The following is a 23,892-nucleotide window of genomic DNA, read 5'->3' as shown; positions in this document are numbered from 1 at the left end:
ATTGTCACAGAGGAACAATGCGATCCGCAGAGCCCCAGAAAATGGCTGTGTGTTTTATTCATCTAGATCCAGGAACCTTAAAAGGAACGGTAACCCTATCGTCTCATGTTAATGCTGCAGCTTTGAGCTGGGGAAGGTTTGCAAGCCATTCTTGGGTAGAAGGGGGGATTGTGCCCTAGTGTGTAGGCCTTCAGAAATTGGAATTATCCCTAGGCATTATCGCCAGGATAGCAAGAGGTAGCAATAGGTAGATATAGATATCAAGCAAGCATTTACTCTGTAACACAGTCTTTACGTTAATGCCGATAGTGGTCATTCTATGGATTAATACAAGACACAGGGTTGTTTTGTCTTACCCCTCAACCCCCATCTTGGCTGTTAGACCTCAATCTCCATTTGTCATGGAATCATTGTATTCTTTTATAGAGCTGCTTACGCTCATATGGTTACTTCATCCCCCACCGAATCCAGAGATCCTATGATTGCTCATTAGGAAGATATGATTGAATTGTATGCCACTTCTTTGCTTTTAGTGCATTGCTAATCAGTTGGTAAAAAGCAGGAATAACAGTTACATTACTAGAAACTACATTCCTATAAGATGGCCTGTGAAAATAAAATTGTGATACATTCTGTAACAGGTAACCTTATGTATCATTAGCCATTGTTGTGTGACTCCTCACTTCTCGACCAGTGAGAAGCAATGAATGTTCGAGCTACACACAACACACATGGGGTTTATTCACAAAACTATAGAAAATTGGAATCTGGATGGCAACATTTAGGTAAAGATAGCTGATCTGGAAAAATTCTTCAACTTGTATATAGCCACAGCTTGGCATTCGCCTCCGTTTTACCAATTGGGTTTAATTTGCTGCAATTCTGAGTTTAGTGAATCGCCATGATAGTATTATGTATTACATGCTTGCGTTATGGGTGGAAAAGACTGGAAGCGTCACTCAAATGTACTTTGGATATTACATGCCACAAATCAATACAGCAAGGACCAAGTGTTGCAATTTGTCCTTTAACGAATTTGTCAACATGCAATGTAATGCGAGGTTGGAACTTGCCCCATCTGAGCAGCCCTACAGTCAGTAAGGGAGCTTTAAAACCTATTGATGTAAAACCATAAACAGTCATTGATCATATTAATCATATAGTATAAAGTGAATGATCAAACCATATCATAAAATCAGACTTTTATATGTATTTATGAAATAATAAAAAAAAAAAAAAAAAAAAAAAAAAAAAAATTATCTTCCAACTATACCCACAAACCTAAGAAACAGACAAATTCAAATATAGTTATCAGTGAGCACACAGGAAATCCAGAAAGACAAAGATGACACTGAATATGCTGGTTTGAAAGATTCAACAGGTTAGTGGCATGTGTGACCATGCAATTTCCCAGACTCCTCCACCCTTGGCCATCAAATTATCCACTGGCTGCTAGATTGTTGCTGTGGCATATTCCAAAGCAGCAAAGGGTTAACTACAGCAGCAGAAAAACTCATCAAGAATGTGACAAAAAGGGAAATGAGGAATAATCAGGTACTTGGCAATGCGAGAAAAATGATAAATGCTCCTGATATTTCTTGCAATAAAACTTTTTTTTTTCTTTCTAATGTGCCCCCCTCCCCATTCTCTCCAGACAGCAAATTCAATCTCTCAAACCACCTCATCCCCCCCTTTCCTGCACACCACCACTTTCTAACAGATCAACGCTTATCGCTCCTTACTTTAAAGTTTTTTTTAAATTTTATTATTTTCTATTTTCTTTTTTTTGTCATTTACTTCAAACATGTAAAATCCTTTTAATTTAAACTTTTCTCTCTTCCTTTCATTAAAAGGTTTCCGAATTTAAAAGCACTGTGTTAATGTACGTGTGATGTCAGCGGGGCCGGGGAGAGAAGTTTCTCTCTTAATTCTTCTTCTTCTCTATCTTTGGGATTTAAATGTTCTCCTTTGCCAGTGAATATGCTGCTTATTGTCCTTGCTTTTTGTGCAAGACAAAATAACACACATCGGGTTCTCATTTTATTTTCTGATTTCAATGCCGTCTTCCCCCCTCCTCGCATTCAATTAACGGCATGCATGGGGGGCAGCGTAAAAGGATCTTATTTTTTAAGCAGCCTGTGTTTCCCTGTGGCTCCTGTCTTTGAAAAACGCTCTGAACATTTCCTAATTAGATAAATTACTTTATCTGAGGGGCCACAAAACAGGAGGTGCTGCTAAAGAAAAAAAATGTCAGAGTGAGGTCTGTAGATCGGAGAAGGAGGCAGGAGTCAGAGGGTCTGATGTCAAATTCTTGCCCGCTTTTTGCCGACTGTGTGGTATCTGCTACCTGACTTGTAAAATTAGCTGTCTTGTACAATTTGTCAGTGGAGCAGTGAGGCTCTCAACCAACTCCGGGCAGGAAAATGATTCTTGTGTCTAGTAACCAATTCATTGCCAGATCACCTGGAAATATTCAATCCTAAATTCTGTTCCACAAATGGAGGAATTGTCAGCGGAACAGAGTAAGATATAAAAATAAATCAAAGACTTCTCTAATCTTAATATGTGGTGTGATGTGCTGCACCCGAAAAACACAATGTTTCGTTCAGTCTATGTCAACTTTCTCGTGCTACCTTTTGAAAAAAATATCCCCAGGCCTCTTAAATAATTAATTTCAACGTTTATTATAAATACATTTTAAAAAATTGTGTACAAAATGAAATGTTACAAGAGGTACCACCCAAGTACCAATAGGGCACACCTTAATACATGGACATTGTGTTGTTTCTATTCACAATTTAGGTGCCCGGCGTACTGTTAAATAAGTTTAGATAAGATCATTATTTGGTTGACAATATGGATCATGAAAATTGGCCATGAGAATAGTTATCAATACAGCGAAAATATAAATCTATATTAACGTTTTCATTTTTAAAGATGGTTAAAAGTCCAGCTACATTTACATTTGACTAGTAAATATAAAACATAATATGGGTTCATACTTTAATGAAATATGCTGTATTTATTAAGAAATGTTCTGGTCACTGTAAGTTCTTGCCTCAACAATTGCACAATTAGGCATAGTTATCCCGGGAAAAAATGAAAAATCGCATTCTCACCAATCATTTTCATTAAAAATGGAGAATGTATTCTGTTGGCTTTCGGCACAGAGTGATGGATGCAGGTAAAGTGATTACCCGAGTAAAATAAAATCATACATATTGAAGTCTGAGCTTTTTAAAAAGTGTTTGACTAGATGGGTTCTTACTTTGCATCAAATTCAGAAATGTTCTATGCTACCACACATTCTACACCCTGTCACTACTGAGCTAGTCTCTGCCTCTCAGATATATTGCTGGAATGAATGAAAGTTAACCGTAATCTGTGAAAGCATGTACTTTTTTTTTTTTTTCTGATGGCTATTTTGATCTTTAAAGCTTTGGTAGTCTAGTATTCCTTCTCCACATTCTCACATTGAACAAACAGCAAGTCAGATTCACTGAACATGTTAAAGGTTGACAGGACAAGACAAATATACCCATGTGTTTCCTTGCAGTGCAATGTGTCGCACGCTTACCTGACAGCATGACTACTAAATGGTTGCTGACCAACATGGCCTCTCTGTAGCAGAGAGACCGTGACATCCATACATGGCTGGGGTTTTGGGCTAGAAAGGTTTTACGTGTTGTGAGTTTTTCCTGTTACAATATATCAGCCGACAAAAAATAATAATAATAGGGACAACCTTACAGCCAATTACACACATGTCAAAGGAACACCGCTTCATTGTATGTTTAAAGCTGAAACATGTAGAAGAGCAGTCTGGCGCGAAGCAGCCTTATCTCTGTTTTCAGATCTTTGTCTTGGCTGCGGTACTGATTTCCCCGCTCCTTGATACACTGCCTTCTTGTCTGAGACTTAATGCATATGGACATAAAACTGTTCTCGATGGAATAAGCAATGCCATGATTTGAACTGTGAGAAGTGACGTGACGGTGGTGGGGGCATCAGAGTGAGGGTGGTTTTTCAAAATACAGTCTAGGATTTCTACCAAACAAGATATGGCCAAGGGGTATTGCCAGGACAATATGTGGCATCCCGTCAGCTGAGATAAGTTGCCACATTTTCCACTTGAGCTGAAGCTAAATGATTGTACAATAAGTTATGAGTGTCCTTGAGAGCAAGCCGGTGACGGCAGCGATCACTTGGAGGGTTCATCTCTCTCTGCTGCTGATATTTATGGGATCTGAATGTTATTTTATTCCTGCTCGTCTCTGACGCTTAGCTGCTGCTGCCCAGAGGAAAGGGGTATGTTTTGGGAGAGGGTTGGAAAGGTTCTCACAATGGCAATAAAAAAAGGATTGCAAGTTTATAAGATCTATAAAATAATTGCAATATCTGTGTCATGGAGAGAAGCATTACTGTCTGGATGGCCCATAGCTCCTGTCTCCGTCCCCTCCCTCTTTGTTCCTTCTTCACACTTTCAGGTCTTCCTATTTCATACTCTCGATCTCTCCCTGTCTTTTCTCTACATTGTTCATGTTTTATTTTATCACCGTCTGCTTTCAATCAGTCCCACTATCATTTCTCAGAGTCCTCTTTTCTCGGTCCTTCTCTCTCTTTTGGTGTACCCACCCTTTCTGTTTACAGCCCGATGCCCCTTATTATTACCCTCATAACTGACCACGCTGTACCCATGTTCACATTGCAGATACTGGTTTGGGGGATTCCGTGTGTTCCAGTCCAAGCATCTCTAGCACCACAAGCCCCAAAATCGACCCACCACCCTCCCCCCATGCCAACCGCAAGAAGCACCGCCGGAAGAAGAGTACAAGCAACTTCAAAGCTGATGGTCTGTCCAGTACTGCCGAAGGTGAGGTCTCTTCCATTGTCTGTGATAATCACTTTACCATCACTTAACCTTCCTACTATATATAGCAACTCATAATAAAGCAACTGGTTTTTGTTGTTTTTTTTTTTTTTTTTTTAAAAAAGGAAGATTACACTGATCATCTAAATACTATGTCTGATAATTTAATATAAACCTGTTCCACTATGTATTCATACTTCATAACACCTCTTGCAGTTACGTTTGATTGCTACCAACTCATTTTTCTTTGTGTTGTATAGATTGTCATTGTTAATACCACATTATCACTCTGCATTCCAGAAAGATCAATACCATAGAGGTCTTAAAGGGACAGTCAACTTATTCTTATGACACACAAATAAATAAACCATGAATAGCATCCCATAACCAGTATTTATACATTTATTGCAGCATTAGTTATATGCACTGCTGTAATAATGATGTATTTCTAATTTGTCTAACAAACAAGTGTCACAGGTTCAGTGAATGAATCTAGTGTGTGCATGCAGGGCCGGTGCAAGGATTTTGCCGCCCCTTCATGTTACTCACTCACTCACTCACTGACAGACACACACACAAACTCACTGACACACACACACACACACAAACTCACTGACACACACACACACACACAAACTCACTGACACACACACACACACATAAACTCACTGACACACACACACACACTCTGACACATATACTCACTCACTGACACACACACACACACACACTTACTGACCGATAAACACTCACACACACACTCACTGACAGTGACACACACACACTCACTGACAGACATACAGACACACACAGGCAGATACTCACTCACTGAAAAACCTTCACACTCACCTCCCTGGGGTCCCGTGTGGAGCAGCTCCTCACTCCTCCCGCCCGCTGTTTAGTATGCCGGTGGCCGGATTGACGTCCTATTCCGGCTCCCGGCATCACAGAGGGCGAGTGAGGGATGAGTGAGAGGCTGCAAGAAGAGCCTCCCTCGCTGCCTGCCTGCTCCATTCCCTCTCCTCCGTTCACCGGCATTTGATGGCAGAGCAGGCACCTATTATCAAGGTAAGAAGGTGCCTGCTCTGCCATACTGTGACTGGGCGCCCCCACCTTCGGGCGCCTGGAGGAGCGGCCCGGCACTGAGATGGGGCGGCTCTAGAGCCGCTTGCCCAGCGCTGCGGCCCAAGACAGGGGGATCCCACCAGGAAATATCCTGGGGGGGCGCCCTAGGCGAATGCCTAGTTCGCCTAACGGTGGCGCCGGCCCTGTGTGCATGTGATCGCCCAATAAATAGTATACCAGGAACTGAGTTAGAGTTGAAACCAGAAGGCACTGCAAGTCTTGATCAAGTAAGACTGTTTGGATTGGGTGCCCACGTTATGGAAACAAGAACCTACACAGAATCTATATTTAATTTATTATTAATTTATAAAATGTAAACGTTATTTTTAGAACTTCCCTGCCAGATGTTGCAATCACTGACCTTTACTATTTTGAATGAGCTTTTTGTACTAAGAGTGTTATTAAAGAGACATTCTAAGCTTGAGTTGACACACAGCAAATAAATAAAAGGTACTCAACCTTATTTGCTACAAATCCTTATGGTGGGGCAGACTGTGCTCTCCCTTATTTCTACAGCCACCATCTTCAGACTTGTGGCATCTGTCCACTTAACCTCATGTACTCAACCCCTAATGATAATCCCCATACAATACACAGAGCTGCTTACAATACAGAGTTACACATACAATACTCAGAGCTGGGTACAATACAGAGATATCCATACAACACTCAGAGCTGTGTACAATACAGAGATATCCATACAATACTCAGAGCTAGGTATAATACAGAGTTACCCATACAATACTCAGAGCTGTGTACAATACAGAGATATCCATACAATACTCAGAGCTGGGTATAATACAGAGATATCCATACAATACTCAGAGCTGTGTACAATACAGAGTTACCCATACAATACTCAGAGCTGGGTATAATACAGAGTTACCCATACAATACTCAGAGCTGTGTACAATACAGAGATATCCATACAATACTCAGAGCTGGGTATAATACAGAGATATCCATACAATACTCAGAGCTGTGTACAATACAGAGTTACCCATACAATACTCAGAGCTGGGTATAATACAGAGTTACCATACAATACTCAGAGCTGTGTACAATACAGAGATATCCATACAATACTCAGAGCTGGGTACAATACAGAGATATCCATACAATACTCAGAGCTGTGTACAATACAGATATGTCCATACAATACTCAGAGCTAGGTACAATACAGTTACCCATACAATACTCAGAGCTAGGTACAATACAGAGATATCCATACAATACTCAGAGCTGGGTATAATACAGAGATATCCATACAATACTCAGAGCTGGGTATAATACAGAGATATCCATACAATACTCAGAGCTGTGTACAATACAGAGTTACCCATACAATACTCAGAGCTGGGTATAATACAGAGTTACCATACAATACTCAGAGCTGTGTACAATACAGAGATATCCATACAATACTCAGAGCTGGGTACAATACAGAGATATCCATACAATACTCAGAGCTGTGTACAATACAGATATGTCCATACAATACTCAGAGCTAGGTACAATACAGAGTTACCCATACAATACTCAGAGCTAGGTACAATACAGAGATATCCATACAATACTCAGAGCTGGGTATAATACAGATATATCCATACAATACTCAGAGCTAGGTACAATACAGAGATATCCATACAATACTCAGAGCTAGGTACAATACAGAGATATCCATACAATACTCAGAGCTGGGTACAATACAGAGATATCCGTACAATACAGAGATATCCATACAATACTCAGAGCTGGGTATAATACAGAGATATCCATACAATACTCAGAGCTGGGTATAATACAGAGCTGCTTACAATACAGAGTTACCCATACAATACTCAGAGCTGGGTACAATACAGAGATATCCATACAATACTCAGAGCTGTGTACAATACAGAGTTACCCATACAATACTCAGAGCTGTGTACAATACAGAGATATCCATACAATACTCAGAGCTGGGTATAATACAGAGATATCCATACAATACTCAGAGATGTGTACAATACAGAGTTACCCATACAATACTCAGAGCTGGGTATAATACAGAGTTACCATACAATACTCAGAGCTGTGTACAATACAGAGATATCCATACAATACTCAGAGCTGGGTACAATACAGATATGTCCATACAATACTCAGAGCTGTGTACAATACAGAGTTACCCATACAATACTCAGAGCTAGGTACAATACAGAGATATCCATACAATACTCAGAGCTGGGTATAATACAGATATATCCATACAATACTCAGAGCTAGGTACAATACAGAGATATCCATACAATACTCAGAGCTAGGTACAATACAGAGATATCCATACAATACTCAGAGCTGGGTACAATACAGAGATATCCGTACAATACAGAGATATCCATACAATACTCAGAGCTGGGTATAATACAGAGATATCCATACAATACTCAGAGCTGGGTATAATACAGAGCTGCTTACAATACAGAGTTACCCATACAATACTACGAGCTGGGTACAATACAGAGATATCCATACAATACTCAGAGCTGTGTACAATACAGAGATATCCGTACAATACAGAGATATCCATACAATACTCAGAGCTGGGTATAATACAGAGATATCCATACAATACTCAGAGCTGGGTACAATACAGAGATATCCATACAATACTCAGAGATGCATACAATACAGAGTTACCCATACAATACTCAGAGATGCATACAATACAGAGTTACCCATTCAATACTCAGAGCTGGGTACAATACAGAGATATCCATTCAATGCATAAATCCATGTGTAATAGGGAGATACTCGTACAATACAAAGAACCCAGTACAATAAATAGATTTCAATACACTGTACAGAGATACTCCTACAATACACATAGTTGGACACAACAGAAGGTTACCCTTTAAATAAAAAGGGCTACAGAGATACCCATACAACAGGCAGAGCTGAGTAAAATACAGAAATACACTACACAGAGCTGTGTACAATAAGGGAATACCAATAAATATCCCACACAGCCAGAGTCACTGTTATGGATACACAAAGTTGCAGTACAGAGATACCCTCAGAGTACAATGTCTCTGTATAATGCTCCAGCCCTCGCATCTCTCTCTGGATCGCTAACAAAACGAAAAGAGAGCGGATTTCAAAATCTGTCCCAGTTTTTCAGCATGCCTAACTGGAAAGCTTCTTCAGACCACTATATGGAGGATGGAGGAATCTTGTTGGTCCTAAACTATGCAGATACATTTATTCCATATAAAAAGGGAATGGGCTGGGCGAGTCTCCACTAGTGTGAAAAAAGCAAGTTTTATTAGCCATTAGCTCTATTTAGAATTTTTTTTTCTCTCTTCTCATTCATGAATAGTTTTGCTCAGGGTTGCTTTACAAGTTATGTTCTCAAAAGCTTCGAGAGAACCTGTAGATGTCACGTAAGAGTAATATGGTGTACACACTTTGCCGTCAGTGAGAACATCACTTGGCTTTCATAGCTACAGTTATTTTGGCAAACTTCACAGGATATAATGAAAGGGGACAGTGCCAGGGTAGTCCTAGCCCCATAAGCAATAACACTGTATATGTTGAGTAGAACACAAGATACAACAGTTTCATTGTTTCATTGTTTAATATTTCAGGAATGTAGACCTGAGATTTCTGAGTGGTGTGCATTTACACCAAAGCTCTTCTCATATAGAATTTTATGTCTTAAATACGCAACCAGTCCAATCCATGCTTTAGTTATGGAAACGCAGAGCATAGTAACAAAAAGTAAAAAGCCAAGTGAGAAATATGAATTATTGATATCAATTATTTCTTATAAAAGGAAATTATAGCGTATATGTATGGTTTGATGTGCATTGTATTTGGTTGTGTATTTTGTTGGTTGTTGTTAAGTCTTTTAGTGATCAGTCTATTTTGATGTCTTGTGTTTCACAAGGAAACTAATCTTCCTAGCTCTAATACTGTTTTATTAAATGTAGTCTTATAATATCCCTTTTTATTTATATAAGCCATTGTATATGCTAGGGTGGGGGTTATGCATCTTTATTTATGTACTTTGAACCAAACTGATACAGTTGCAAGAAAAAGTATGTGAACCCTATGGAATGATATGGATTTCTGCACAAATTGGTCATAAAATGTGATCTGATCATCATCTAAGTCACAACAATAGACAATCACAGTCTGCTTAAACTAATAACACACAAAGAATGAAATGTTGCCATGTTTTTATTGAACACACCATGTAAACGTTCACATACGTAATATCATTCGTCATATCATTCCAAAGAGTTCACATACTTTTTCTTGCAACTGTATTTGAATTGTTCATTAAAACAAAGATTTTCTCCCTGTTTCGAATTGTGATTTGCTGTGGACCAAAGATTTGTGGAGTCCTAATCAATCATTTTCCCCTCATAAGGCCATTTCCTTTCCCATCTTTAGAACCTCCTGCATAAAGCCTCCCTCTAAGTTCCTATTGCTTCCAATGTCTTAGTCACATTGTCATTTACACATGTTGTTACCAGGACTACCTCACAACGTTGTACTGCCTTTATCCGGTGGTGGAATGGTACCCCCAAACCTACCTATCCCTTTCTCTTTTCCCCAAATATGTATTCCAATTACTCTGATATTAAAAGCAGTTTTAAGGGCTAGCTAAATATATTAATGGGGTAACAAGCTCAGCTGGCCTTACACTGTATGCAAGGGTCCATTGGATTAAAGGAAGCTCTATAAGTAGAATATCCCCTGCCACAGCATGTGCTGCCCTCTTTAAATTGCCACCGGAGTCCAATGCACACATCTAGACCCACGGCAGTGACAGCGATGCTTGTTACAACACGTAGGGTTTTTCACTAACTCCGGATTGTATCCTATTTAAATCTGAATGGCAAACTTCAGGCAGATCTAGCCAAGCGGTCCGGATACAGTTTCCAAATCTTTTCTTAAACTACTTTTAAAAACAAGCATCTAACAAGTTTATACACTAAACTTTAAACTATAAAGAACTAAACATAGAATTAAAGTGACAAACATATGACTAAACTTACGAAGGAATGCTATTGCATGGATGCAAACTATGGATTCAGAAAAAAGCTGCAGCTGCAGTGTTAGTGGTCCAGCGGTTCATTGATCACAGCTGCCCATTAAATGTGGCCTCCTCTAATTAACCCTTTGAAATGCGATCCTTGTCAGATCCCTTGCTTGTGTTCCATGACATGAGTTTCCCGGGCCCATAGCACCGTGCACCTGGATGTGATACCTGGTCAGTCTGTACACCTGTGCTCTGCTACGAGACGGATGATCCTTTAGATGTAGCTACTGATCAGGGAGGTCACTGTTATATCCAAGTGCCAATCTCTAGTCACATCCTTGTTATCATGTGCTAAAATGAACAGGTGTGGGACTCGGGGTGTGTTGCACAGGTGGCACAATTGAACCATCTAAATCAGTTACTGTGCATGATATCCTTGAAACCTGAATATTTTCCTCCTAGTGGGAGGTCTTTCATTTATCTTGGGTAGAGCAGTATTTTGCATGCAACAGTCTGTAATGGTATACACAATGCTGTACCATGTATTGGCATGGATACACAGAGCGTGGTTAAACCTGTGCTGTATACTCAATACATAAAGCAGTATTTTGTACAGGCAACTAAGGTGAGCCAGTGGCTGGACTTTACCTAGGATTTGTCATCAGTGGTTGCCAGATTGCCATGTGTTTGAGAGATCATTCTGCATTCTCCTGTGCAGGCTTTGCACTATGTGGAATTTGTGTACTCTAGGTGTGATTCATTACAGCCTGTATCACAAGGGAACCTCCCATGATTAACTGAGTTCATACCTGGAGCACACAAGTTCCACATACCGCAGGGCAGTACTTTAAACCCTACACAACAGACTACACAATTCAGAAGTATCCTACAAGAAGATGGCAAACTGGCCTTCTTTATTTAGACAAAAAAATGGGGTGAACTAATGCACAGAGCAGGGTATCATTTTTGTTCATCTTTACAACAGAATAGTGTACATTTACATCACAAGCTTAAAGAAACACTACAACTTTAGGAATACAAACGTGTCCATGATGCCGCGTCTCCTCTTTGGCCGAAATCATTGATGTTTATCTCAGCCATTCAAATGTTTCCCCATAGGGAAATATTGGGAATCTAGTGCGCATACGTGGAAAACCGCTGCATTGTGCCAGTCAAATGATCTCTATGAGACCTTCTCATTGAAATAATAGAGTTTAAGAGACCTTCCCATCAAAATATATTATGTTTAACTTGTCTATTGTGGCAGAAGCGCCTCTAGTGGCAGTCAGTGTAAACATGGCCATATCTACTAAACAGCAAGGTTTTCTGTTGTAGGGTTAAAAAGACAAAGGTATGGCACCCAGACCGCTTCATTGAGATAAATTGGTATGGGTGGCTATAGAGTCCATTTAACTGAAACATTCTGTGTTGGTTGGTTACTTGAATTGAGTGCACATTGTTCAGAATATTTATCGCACCTGTACAAGAAGAGGTGAAGTATCCAAAAGAAGGGCAACATTTAATTTTTTTTTTTTTATATATATCTATATCAATACATTGTTTTTTGTACCATATATGGCACACAGAGCTATTTATAAATATGTATTGTATCATTTATAAATAGCTCTGTGTGCCAAAAAATATATATAAATATATGGCACACAGACAGAGCTATTTATAAATGATACAAAAAGCAATGTATTGATCTGTACTGTAAACAATGTTTGTGTATCTGTGTGACCCAGTTAGTGCTTGTGGTGCTGTGCTAAAGATCTTTGCAAGGTATTTCTCAAATGGCAAAAACGTTATCTAAACTGCGAACAGGAGAAAGATGTCAAGTGGGAAAATTTAACCCATTCCCCAACAGACATTGGCACAGGTGACCATGTAGGCAGTGAGTATTGATTGTTGAAGAGTTTGGTTTTTTTTTTTTGGTTTTTTTCACAGGGTAGCTAACCTGTGATTATATATATATTTATTTTTTAGTTTACATTTTTGGTTTATTGATTTATTTTTAGGTGCCGCCTGGCTGAGCATCATGTTAATTTTATTTTAAAAGCTGGAGAGTCACAGGTTGTCAGTTGCTGTGCTAATGCTAGCTGTTTGTGATATTCACTGGAAGCACAAATCCTGATACCCACTTCCCTTTCCTATCCACTCACTCTTCTGTCCGATCTATCCCTCTCTCCTTTCTTCTTCCCCATTTATTTTTCTCTCTCCGTCTCTCCTTCCCTCTTGCTCTCTGGATGCAGCTAAGCGCAAAGCATGGAAACTAAACCGTGTTGGCAGTCTGCGAAATGTTTACAGCGGCAACGCCAACACTGAAGGTAACACTTGCCCCTAACTCACCCCACACTCTCTGCATGTGCTCCAACTCGCTTGCTGTATCTCCGCTCCTGTCTGTGTTTTCGTGTCCTGGTTCTTGCTCTCATCTCACCTCCCAGAAAATACATTAGTACATGTGCATCACCAAATATAGACACATATTGTCTCTTAGAGCTGTACCACCTCCAGGTGATAGGTCTGAAAACCCCTCATAAAATGAACATGTACACAGTGCCAGACAAGGCACCATTGGTAGTGAGTAGGCCCACCTTGAAGACACACGGCTCTTATGGTGTTCTACCTCCCCTCTAAATAATCCCTAATTATTATGATCAACCGCTCATCTGAATGAAAATTAAAACATGCATAATTTGAATACACTGTTTCACATTATCAATTTCATATCCATTTTACCAGCATTACCATTTTATAATGGAGTTACACTCTCATGTTTTAAACCAAATTCTATAAAAATATTATTTAAAGCTGCTCTGTAAATTCTCACACCTCTTCCCCCATGACCTCTCTCCCCCCACCTCCCAAAGAAATATATATCATAAATACAAAAAGATGGAGGTATCGCCATCAGGTTTTTAGCAGTTGCCCCAGCCGCAGTTAGTGAGGGCTATTGAAACAGGCATTGTTTTTCTGATCATTGTGGAGTCTCTCTCGGGATCCTCCGTAGACATCAGTGATGCACTCTTGTGCTCATACGCAAGGGTACAACACTGACATGGGCACCTAGGAGTTGAATCCCCACACCACAGGGCATCAGGTAAGTATATCTCACCTGCACTGCATCCCTGGGCCATTGCACACCAAGCTGCACTGCATCCCTGGGCCATTGCACACCAAGCTGCAGTGTCACCATCGGGGGTCTTTGCAAAATATGCAAAGATCCCCCGATGGTAACAGCGCAGCTTGGTGTACATAAATAAATAAAGACTCCAGAAGGTAATAGAACCCAGAAGGTGATAGCTTATCTGAGCTTCCATCGAAGATCGTGAGGACTCTACTTGTTTATGCCAGCTTGGTCTGAACACTGGTAATCTAGAGTCTGAATGTATTTTTATTATTATATTTATTATGCAGAAAAATGTATGTGGGAAACATATTCACATTATCAGATCCCAATTAAAGGGTAACAAGGCACCAAAGCAACTTTAGATTAATGAAGCAGCCAATGCAGTATTACTGCTCAATTCTCTGGCACTTGGTAATTAAATCACTTTGTTTATGCAACCCTAGCCATACCGACCCTGGTTGTGACTGTCACAGCCTCCATAAAAAAATGAATTATTTTCAAATTTATATTGCAGCATAGTTTGTTTAATTTGGAATTTCTTATCTTCTGCTATGAAATAAACCTTCTATCTTCTGCTATGAAATCGCACACACTTAGAGGCTCCAAACCCTAGCAAACCATTAACAGAGCAGTAAATAAGAACCTTTAAATTAACCTTTTCCCGGCGTTAGGGCATGCTTTGCGGTCCTACCAAAGGAGGGCTTTACCGCTGTTAGGGCTGTATAGCATGCCCTAATGATCTGGCCCCTATACCGATCGAGGGAACTGCCTGAATCTAACTATACTATATAATCTAATTATGCACAAATAACGTATAAAATACATTTTGAATCAAATTTTATATATATTTATATATATAAATGTTCCTCATTCTAAGTGTATTTTTCATATTTGTGTGTGTGTGTGTATATATATATATATATTATGTTGAATTTTTTTTAATGTAATTCTAAATGTATTTTGTATATTATTTATATATAATTATATTATTTTATTAATTATATATTGGGGGACCTGCTTGACAACCCAAAAAGAAATACCACAGAATTTCATTTGCAAGCCCTACATTTGACCCTGTAACTTTCTAAAACCCCATAAAACCTGTACATGGGGGTATTGTACTCGTGAGACATCACTGAACACAAATACCAGTGTTTTAGAGCAGTAAAACATATGATGATGATTATGTCCTCAATGAAAGTGCAGCTTTTGTGTAAAAATAAATAAAATGCAGGAAACAAATATAAACACTTACTTTGGCCAGGCTTTTTGACTAAGTGGCTACTAAAAAAGACGAGATATAGGGGCGGAGCTTAGCGGTCGAAGCAGACAGTCGCATGGCTGCGGGGCTCCCATCAATTGAGCCAGCAAACCCCTTATACAAACGAGCAAACACAACCCAACTCCGCTCCAGACACCCACAGAGACCCACACAACCTCAATGGGTTGAAAATCTAAAAAAGCAAAAGCCGAAAATCCCCGACAAAGCATGGATATCGGGGCGCTATGGCGGCAAGCACAGGCCGCAACCGGAGCGCACATGGCGGCCATGCATGGCGGATGCTCCGATTTTTCGGACGGAACCTCTGAAGGAGAGGATGGGGACCCCCCCACAGCCCGAGACCACACAGGTACAAACACTGGTACAGGCACAACCACCCATGAAAGCACCCACCCCAGTGACTATGGAGGCTATAGGGGAACTCATGGCAGACCACCATAGAAAGATAGCAGCAGATGTGGCCCTGCTTAGAGAGGATTTTAAACTCATCACAACCAGGCTGGGAGCTGTGGAAGGCACCGTTAATAATCACACGACACAGATGACAGAACTGCAAGCGGCAATACATAGCCTACAGCAGCAAACACTGCTCCACGAGCAGCAACTGGCCTCCCAGGAGGATAAACTTCGCCGCAACAACCTAAAACTTAGGGGAGTCCTGGACTCCGTCCCAGAGGCGGAACTACCACATCTGGCAAGGAGACTTCTCACCACGCTAGTGACCCCGAAATCAGCCAAAGCAATCACCCTCGATGGCATATTCCGCTTACCAAAGTCGTCGAGAGCACCACCTACCGCCACAGGGGACCTCATAGTCCGGTTCCAGTCCCTCAGTGACAAGCAAGCAATCCTGGCAGCCGTCAGAGGCCAACCAACACTTACCTTTGAGGGGATGACACTTTCCTTCTTCTCTGATCTCTCAGGGGGGACATTGGCGTGGAGGAGATCACTGGGCCCATTCACATCCCTCCTGCGACTACACCAAGTCCGGTACCGCTGGGGACCAGGGCGCACCCTTCAGATTGAACGGGGAGGCAACTCTCACATAGTCCATAATATGCAAGAGGCCACGGAGGCACTAGGACTACTGAACCTCCCCACGACTGCACTCGCCACAGTGACAGACATGTCCGGTCCCAGGCGCCCACTGGGGAGGAACGCAGCCGCCGCACCGGAGTTCGTCCCCCGACGACCCACTGCAAACTCATACGCGGCAGCCACTACATGAACTGGGGCTCAGTGATACTGGACACACTTTCGGGCATACCATACCCCCCCCCCCTGTCGACCGTCTGCATATGTCTCTACACATGTAGCAGAGGAAAACACTTCAAACGTTAATTCGGCATCACGGACATAGTTTATCCATATTTTTCTTATCCTTTATTACTGTTACGTGACTCGCTACCCACACGAGCTGATTCAGTCTTTTAAGCTACCCGCACCTACTGGATTTTCAGACTTATCTGCAAACTCGCGGGATGCCCGGTATCCAATGACTCTATCTAATGCCTTAGTTAACACACCTTTCTATATTTTCAATGTATATAAGTTTGTTTTGATTTTTCTTTTGGAGTTCATACAATCGCAGCAGCCAAGTACATGGTGATGTGTGTGCCATAGGGTGGATATCAGCCTGTTGAATCACTCTAATACTGTTCATACCTAAGTGATCATTATACTTTCACGTATATATAGCCTGAAATACCCTAATTTCTGCATACGCATATCATAGTAGCACACTCATGAATAGCAAGCCTGATCTCGCTAATGTAAACTCATTATGACATATAACGTGCACTGAGTTAACCCTGCCTTCATTTTACTAATTTTACTAATTTTTAGGCTAGCCGGATAACCCTGCCAGGGATATGCTACATTGCCTAAGCTAGACGAGTATATTTAGGCCGTGAAACGCAACACACTTAAAAACTCATTATTGTGTTTAAAGGTATTGCTCACCGACATTTAATCTTTCTCTCTCAATTGATAACTAGCATGTTTTCCATTTACTATTATTAGTATAAAATGAGGTTGGAGCCTAAAAATATGCCAATATCTAACCCTGGCGTCACTCTTGCACCACGCTGTTGTGGCATAAGTTGAAGTGAATTTATTATCCTATCTTAGACTAGCCTGGGATTGCAGGGGGGACCTCACTAGATGTTTGTCAACTAAATAATGCCTGCACCCACATGTTATATGGCTCGAACCCAAGCACATTGTACTTCTACCATTAAGCGTGTACTAACCTATTCTCAGTCTAGATAGCAAAGCCCCACGTCACAATGTCTGCAAAGCTTAGACTAGACCTTGATCTCTAGCCTACGGACTACTTAGTTATCATAAAAAAGAAAATGTGCATTGTATATGAAACCACACTGTTGTTGTTTAATGTATACTGCTTTGATTGCACTAGCTATCGTGGCAGTGCAAATCTGCTTGTTAACTCATGCACAACCTAAATAAAGAATAAAAAAATAAAAAAAAAGACGAGATATACCCCATTTTAAATATCCCTACTTTTACAAATTGTATGCCATGGTGGGGGTAATTTTAATTCCTGGTCAAAAGGTCTTAAAGGCAACTTGGTCCAGTAAACAATCTTGCACATTTCAATGTCTAAAAACTAAAGGGAGCAAGCTCTTTATTTGACTCTGTACTTTTGCAAAACACAGAGAAACCTGTACATGGGGGGCATTGTTGTACCCGAGGAAAAATAACAGCATACACATATGTGGGTTTTTTTTTTTTGCCGTAAACGCTAACAGTATTATGACATTCACACTAAAATGCCATGCAGAACTTGAAAAATAACATTTATAATTTCACACACTTTTTAAGATTTTATTTATATTAAATTATATAAATATTTGATGTACTATGAAAGCCATATTCCTCCTGAACAAAATGATATAAAAGTGTGGATGCACCTAATATGAAAGACATTTTATTATAGTTGAACAGACATTTAGCTCAAATTCTAGGTTTTGTTTCAGAACTTGGACAATTGCCTCTGTCCTTAAGTGCAAAAATGAAAGTTTAAAATTTAGACCTCTTTTTCAGGAACTGTATGCAGAGGCTTTTACTGTTGTTCTCTGCCGGTAGCCATCTTCATACTATAGCGGCTGGGAGGAAGGAAGTGAGGAGGCAGAGACGTTATTTCATTGTTAAGCCATTGGAAAGTACAGTGCCCAGACACTGCTGCCTACATAACAATTTATACGGGCTGAAGTTTTTATGGGGGTGTAAGTGTTCCTCCCAGATAAGGGTAGTGTGTTGTGTTAGATCTAAGGGGAGACTGTCTTGTAAGTACTGCACTGAAGCATATATGTCCCAAGGCTACCTGAAATTAAAGGAACACTATTGGGTCAGGAACACAAATATGTATTCCTGACCCTATAGTGTTAAAACTACCATTTAGGTGGCTTGCTGCCCACCTTAGGAGTTAAAACTCACCTTATTTCTAGCGCCGCACAGGTCCGCCAGCGCTGGCCCCGCCCCCAATCTGCTTACTTGGTGACATCATCAGAATTTACGATTTTTAGCCAATTCAATGCTTTCCCACAGGGAGAGCATTGGATTGTCTGAAATTGGCATGGAGGCGGAATAGGGACAGGGCGAAACGTTGTTTTGGCCAATCAGCACCTCCTCATAGACATGCACTGAATCAGTGCATCTCTATGAGGAGAATTCAGCATCTCCATGCAGAGCGTGAAGACGCTGAACAGTAGTACTGCCTACTGTGCAGCACTGACCCAGGAAGCACCTCTAGTATCCATCTGAGGAGTGGCCACTGGAGGTGTCCCTAGGAGGCAATTTATTTATTGATTTATTTTTTTAAATGCCTGAAGTGAATGATTATACTCACCAGAACAACTACATTAAGTTGTAGTTGTTCTGGTGACTATAGAGTCCCTTTAATGGTAGTTACAATGTATGGCAGTAGGTATATCAATAAAATTGCCACTCTGAAATGTAGCTGCCACTAATCGTGGGCAGACTAGGATGTTTGTATCCGTGCTGCCCGAAGTACTATGTGTGAGCTACTCTGCATTATTGTATGTTACTGTATGATCCTGATCAATGTTCTGAGATACTCTACATTTATAATATATATTACAATTTAACCCTGATCAATGTCTGAGGTGCTCTGCATTAATAGCATATATTACAGTGTAATCCTGATCAATGTTCTGAGATACTCTGCATCGATAGTATATATTAGTGTGACCCTGATCAATGTTATAAGATACTCTGCATTGATAGTTTGTTACAGTGTGACCCTGATCAATATACTGAGATACTCTGCATTAATATATATTACATTGTGACCCTGATCAATGTTCTGAGATACTCTGCATTGATGGTATATATTACAGTGTGACCCTGATCAATGTATGAGATACTCTGCATTGATAATATATTACAGTGTAATCCTGATCAATGTCTGAGATACTCTGCACTGATAATATATATTACACCATGACCCTGATCAATGTTCTGAGATACTCTGCATTCATGTATATAACAGTATGACCCTGATCAATGTTCTGAGATACTCTGCATCGATAGTATATATTACAGTGTAATCCTCAGCAATGTTCTGAGATACTCTGCACTGATAATATATATTACACCATGACCCTGGTCAATGTTCTGAGATACTCTGCATCAATACTGTATACTGCCGTGTGACTCTGATCAATTTCTGAGGTACTCTGCATTAATATATATTATCGTTTGATCCTGATCAATTACTGAGATACTCTGCATTGATAATATATATTACAGTGTGACCCTGAACAATGTCTGAGCTACTAGGCATCGATAACATATATTACAGTGTGACCCTGATCAATGTCTGAGATACTCTGCTTTGATAATATATATTACACTGTGACCCTGATCAATGTCTGAGATACTCGGTATCGATAATATACGGTATATTACAGTGTGACCCTGATCAATGTCTGAGATACTCTGCATTAATAATATATATTACACTGTGACTCTGATCAATGTCTGAGATACTCTGCATCGATAATATATATTATAGTGTGACTCTGATCAATGTTCTGAGATACTCTGCATCGATAATGTATATTGCCGTGTGACCTTGATCAATGTCTAAAATACTCTGCATTGATGGTATATGTTACAGTGTGACCCTGATCAATGTCTGAGATATTCTGCACTGATAATATATATTACACTGTGACCCTGATCAATGTCTAAAATACTCTGCATTGATGATGTGACCCTGATCAATGTCTGAGATACTCTGCATTGATAATATATAATCGTTTGATCTTGATCAATGACTGAGATACTCTGCATTGATAATATATATTATAGTGTGACCCTGATCAATGCCTGAGATACTCTGCATTGATAATATATATTATAGTGTGACCCTGATCAATATCTGATATACTCTGCATTGATAATATATATTACAGTGTGACCTTGATCAATGTCTGAGATACTCTGCATTGATAATATATATTACACTGTGACCCCGATCAATGTCTGAGATACTCGGCATCGATAATATATATTACAGTGTGACCCTGATCAATGTCTGAGATACTCTGCATTAATAATATATATATTACACTGTGACTCTGATCAATGTCTGAGATACTCTGCATCGATAATATATATTACAGTGTGACCCTGATCAATGTCTGAGATACTCTGCATTAATAATATATATTACACTGTGACTCTGATCAATGTCTGAGATACTCTGCATTGATAATATATATTACACTGTGACCCCGATCAATGTCTGAGATACTCGTCATCCATAATATATATTACAGTGTGACCCTGATCAATGTCTGAGATACTCTGCATCGATAATATATATTATAGTGTGACTCTGATCAATGTTCTGAGATACTCTGCATCGATAATGTATATTGCCGTGTGACCTTGATCAATGTCTAAAATACTCTGCATTGATGGTATATGTTACAGTGTGACCCTGATCAATGTCTGAGATATTCTGCACTGATAATATATATTACACTGTGACCCTGATCAATGTCTAAAATACTCTGCATTGATGGTGTGACCCTGATCAATGTCTGAGATACTCTGCATTGATAATATATATTATAGTGGGACTCTGATCAATGTTCTGAGATACTCTGCATCGATAATATATATTATAGTGGGACTCTGATCAATGTTCTGAGATACTCTGCATCGATAATGTATATTGCCGTGTGACCTTGATCAATGTCTAAAATACTCTGCATTGATGGTATATGTTACAGTGTGACCCTGATCAATGTCTGAGATATTCTGCACTGATAATATATATTACACTGTGACCCTGATCAATGTCTAAAATACTCTGCGTTGATGGTGTGACCCTGATCAATGTCTGAGATACTCTGCATTGATAATATATAATCGTTTGATCTTGATCAATGACTGAGATACTCTGCATTGATAATATATATTATAGTGTGACCCTGATCAATGCCTGAGATACTCTGCATTGATAATATATATTATAGTGTGACCCTGATCAATATCTGATATACTCTGCATTGATAGTATATATTACAGTATGGGACCCTGATCAATGTCTGAGATACTCTGCATTGATAATATATATTATAGTGTGACCCTGATCAATATCTGATATACTCTGCATTGATAGTATATATTACAGTATGGGACCCTGATCAATGTCTGAGATCCTCTGATCAGGGACATACTGTTATCTATGTTATTGATGCAATGTTCTGAGATACTCAACATCACTATGCATTACAGTAGATTTGTGTTCTGATGGTTAAGCTATTATGTATAATGATACAAAGTAATTAAGTCCACTAGTACTAGCCTTACTGTAATGTATAGCCATGCAGAGCATCTGAGTGCACTAATAACATTCATACTGTAATTTGTAACTATATACAGTGTGTGTGTGGTACGTATAAAAGCAAAACTGCAAGGCACTAAATGTTTCAGATGTATGAAATAAATAATTCCCATTGATTTTTAAGAGCTTCTTTTCTTTATTATATATGAAGCAATCACTATGCCTAGATTTTTTTTCCTGATAAGCAGTCTCTAAATCATAATCACTGTAATCAAAGTCCCAGTGACATTGCTCTGCACATCACACCCAACACCCAAATGGTTAAAGGCTAGTTTGGGTTGAATTCAAGAGCAGAATTATTATTTTATTATATAACGGATAAATTTAAAGACTGTTGTACCTTGTGCGTTATTTGGATGCTAAAATGTAAGTAGTATTACCCATGTGGCTTGATTTAAATGTGTTATTACATTGTTTGTCGTAGGGATTTTAAATTACTGAATTACATCAAGACTAATTTAAATCAAGACGAACTAATTGGCAATTTACATGCTGATAGCTGCCGTGAAACCTTCCCTTGTGTGTATAAACATATGTACAGTTTGCTGTGTGTGTGTGTGTGTGTGTGTATACACACACATATGAATTGTAGTGTCTGTGTGTATGGCTTTATATGTATACAATACTAATATATATTGTGTTTAATTCAAATGGTTAGCACTCCAGCTGTCCATGTCTCAAACTTCCCTGGCAGGCGAAGAGTTACATTATTTTAGGACAAAGCATATTTTATTATTGTTTCATGCAGGAACAGGGGCCATCTCCTCAGTCATTATGCTTCATCATGTATTTATATATATATATCTATATATTGTGTGTGTGTAATGTGTTTGTATCAGGTGTAATGATCTGTAGCCAAAAACAATTGTGTTCTGTGACATTTAAGTAACAGCTTTTTAATTTGTTTTTTGTTTTCCCCCCTCTCCTTTCTCCACTCTCCCGCGTTTCTCTCTCGTCCCCGAGCTTTGCTGGTCTCCCCCCCCACCTCTCCCCCGCTGCTCTTATGGCGGACGCCATTTGCATGCGCAGACTGCCGTTTTGTTAAAGGTCAGAGAGGTCAGGAGTCACAAATTGACTTGCTGGATCCCGGCTTGGGGACGCGTCGCACAGGCTTCTGGTTAATAAAAGATTGGATTTTTATTTATTTAAGATTTCCAGTTCTGCCTTCCTATCCCTTAACACTATCTCTGCTGGAGCAATCTGCCAGTGATTGGATTGAGCTATGATTACTTCCCACCTGTGTGAATTGAGTGCTATCTGTATGTTTGTGGATCTGTGAAATCGACAGTGATTTTGAAAACCTCATATACAGGAGATCTGACAGTATAGTTCAGTTTGGAGGATCATGTAAGTAATATACAAAGACATGCCTAAACACATTCATCTCTTTGTGTGCCAAAGGGTTGGGTTCAGAATCTTTCTGCACACAAATGGACTAAATCTACATATACTGCCAATACTTTCTTAAATAGTCAGAAAACCCAATAAAAAATAAACTTACAGAATTATTTAGCAGAGACTAGCAAATGAATACATTTGTCCTATTATG

At 39.6% G+C, this 23,892-nt stretch overlaps 1 protein-coding gene across 7 annotated transcripts in view; it reads left to right on the top strand.

The window, feature by feature from the left end:
• AGAP1 (ArfGAP with GTPase domain, ankyrin repeat and PH domain 1) overlaps positions 1–23,892 on the top strand; it is a 346,045-nt gene that overhangs the window by 290,578 nt on the left and 31,575 nt on the right. For 4 of the 7 annotated variants that reach the window (XM_063430015.1, XM_063430013.1, XM_063430014.1 and 1 more), the window contains 2 exons: positions 4,712–4,873; positions 13,280–13,354. In XM_063430015.1, coding sequence (XP_063286085.1) covers positions 4,712–4,873; positions 13,280–13,354 — 237 coding nt within the window. The remainder of the gene's footprint in view (positions 1–4,711; positions 4,874–13,279; positions 13,355–23,892) is intronic. The other 3 variants (XM_063430016.1, XM_063430017.1, XM_063430019.1) reach the window with 1 other exon arrangement.

This window comes from Pelobates fuscus, chromosome 8, assembly GCF_036172605.1.
Source record: "Pelobates fuscus isolate aPelFus1 chromosome 8, aPelFus1.pri, whole genome shotgun sequence".
Classification (NCBI taxonomy): domain Eukaryota; kingdom Metazoa; phylum Chordata; class Amphibia; order Anura; family Pelobatidae; genus Pelobates; species Pelobates fuscus.
Note: the sequence above shows the minus strand (reverse complement) of the source record. Positions and strands in the feature narration are given on the sequence as shown.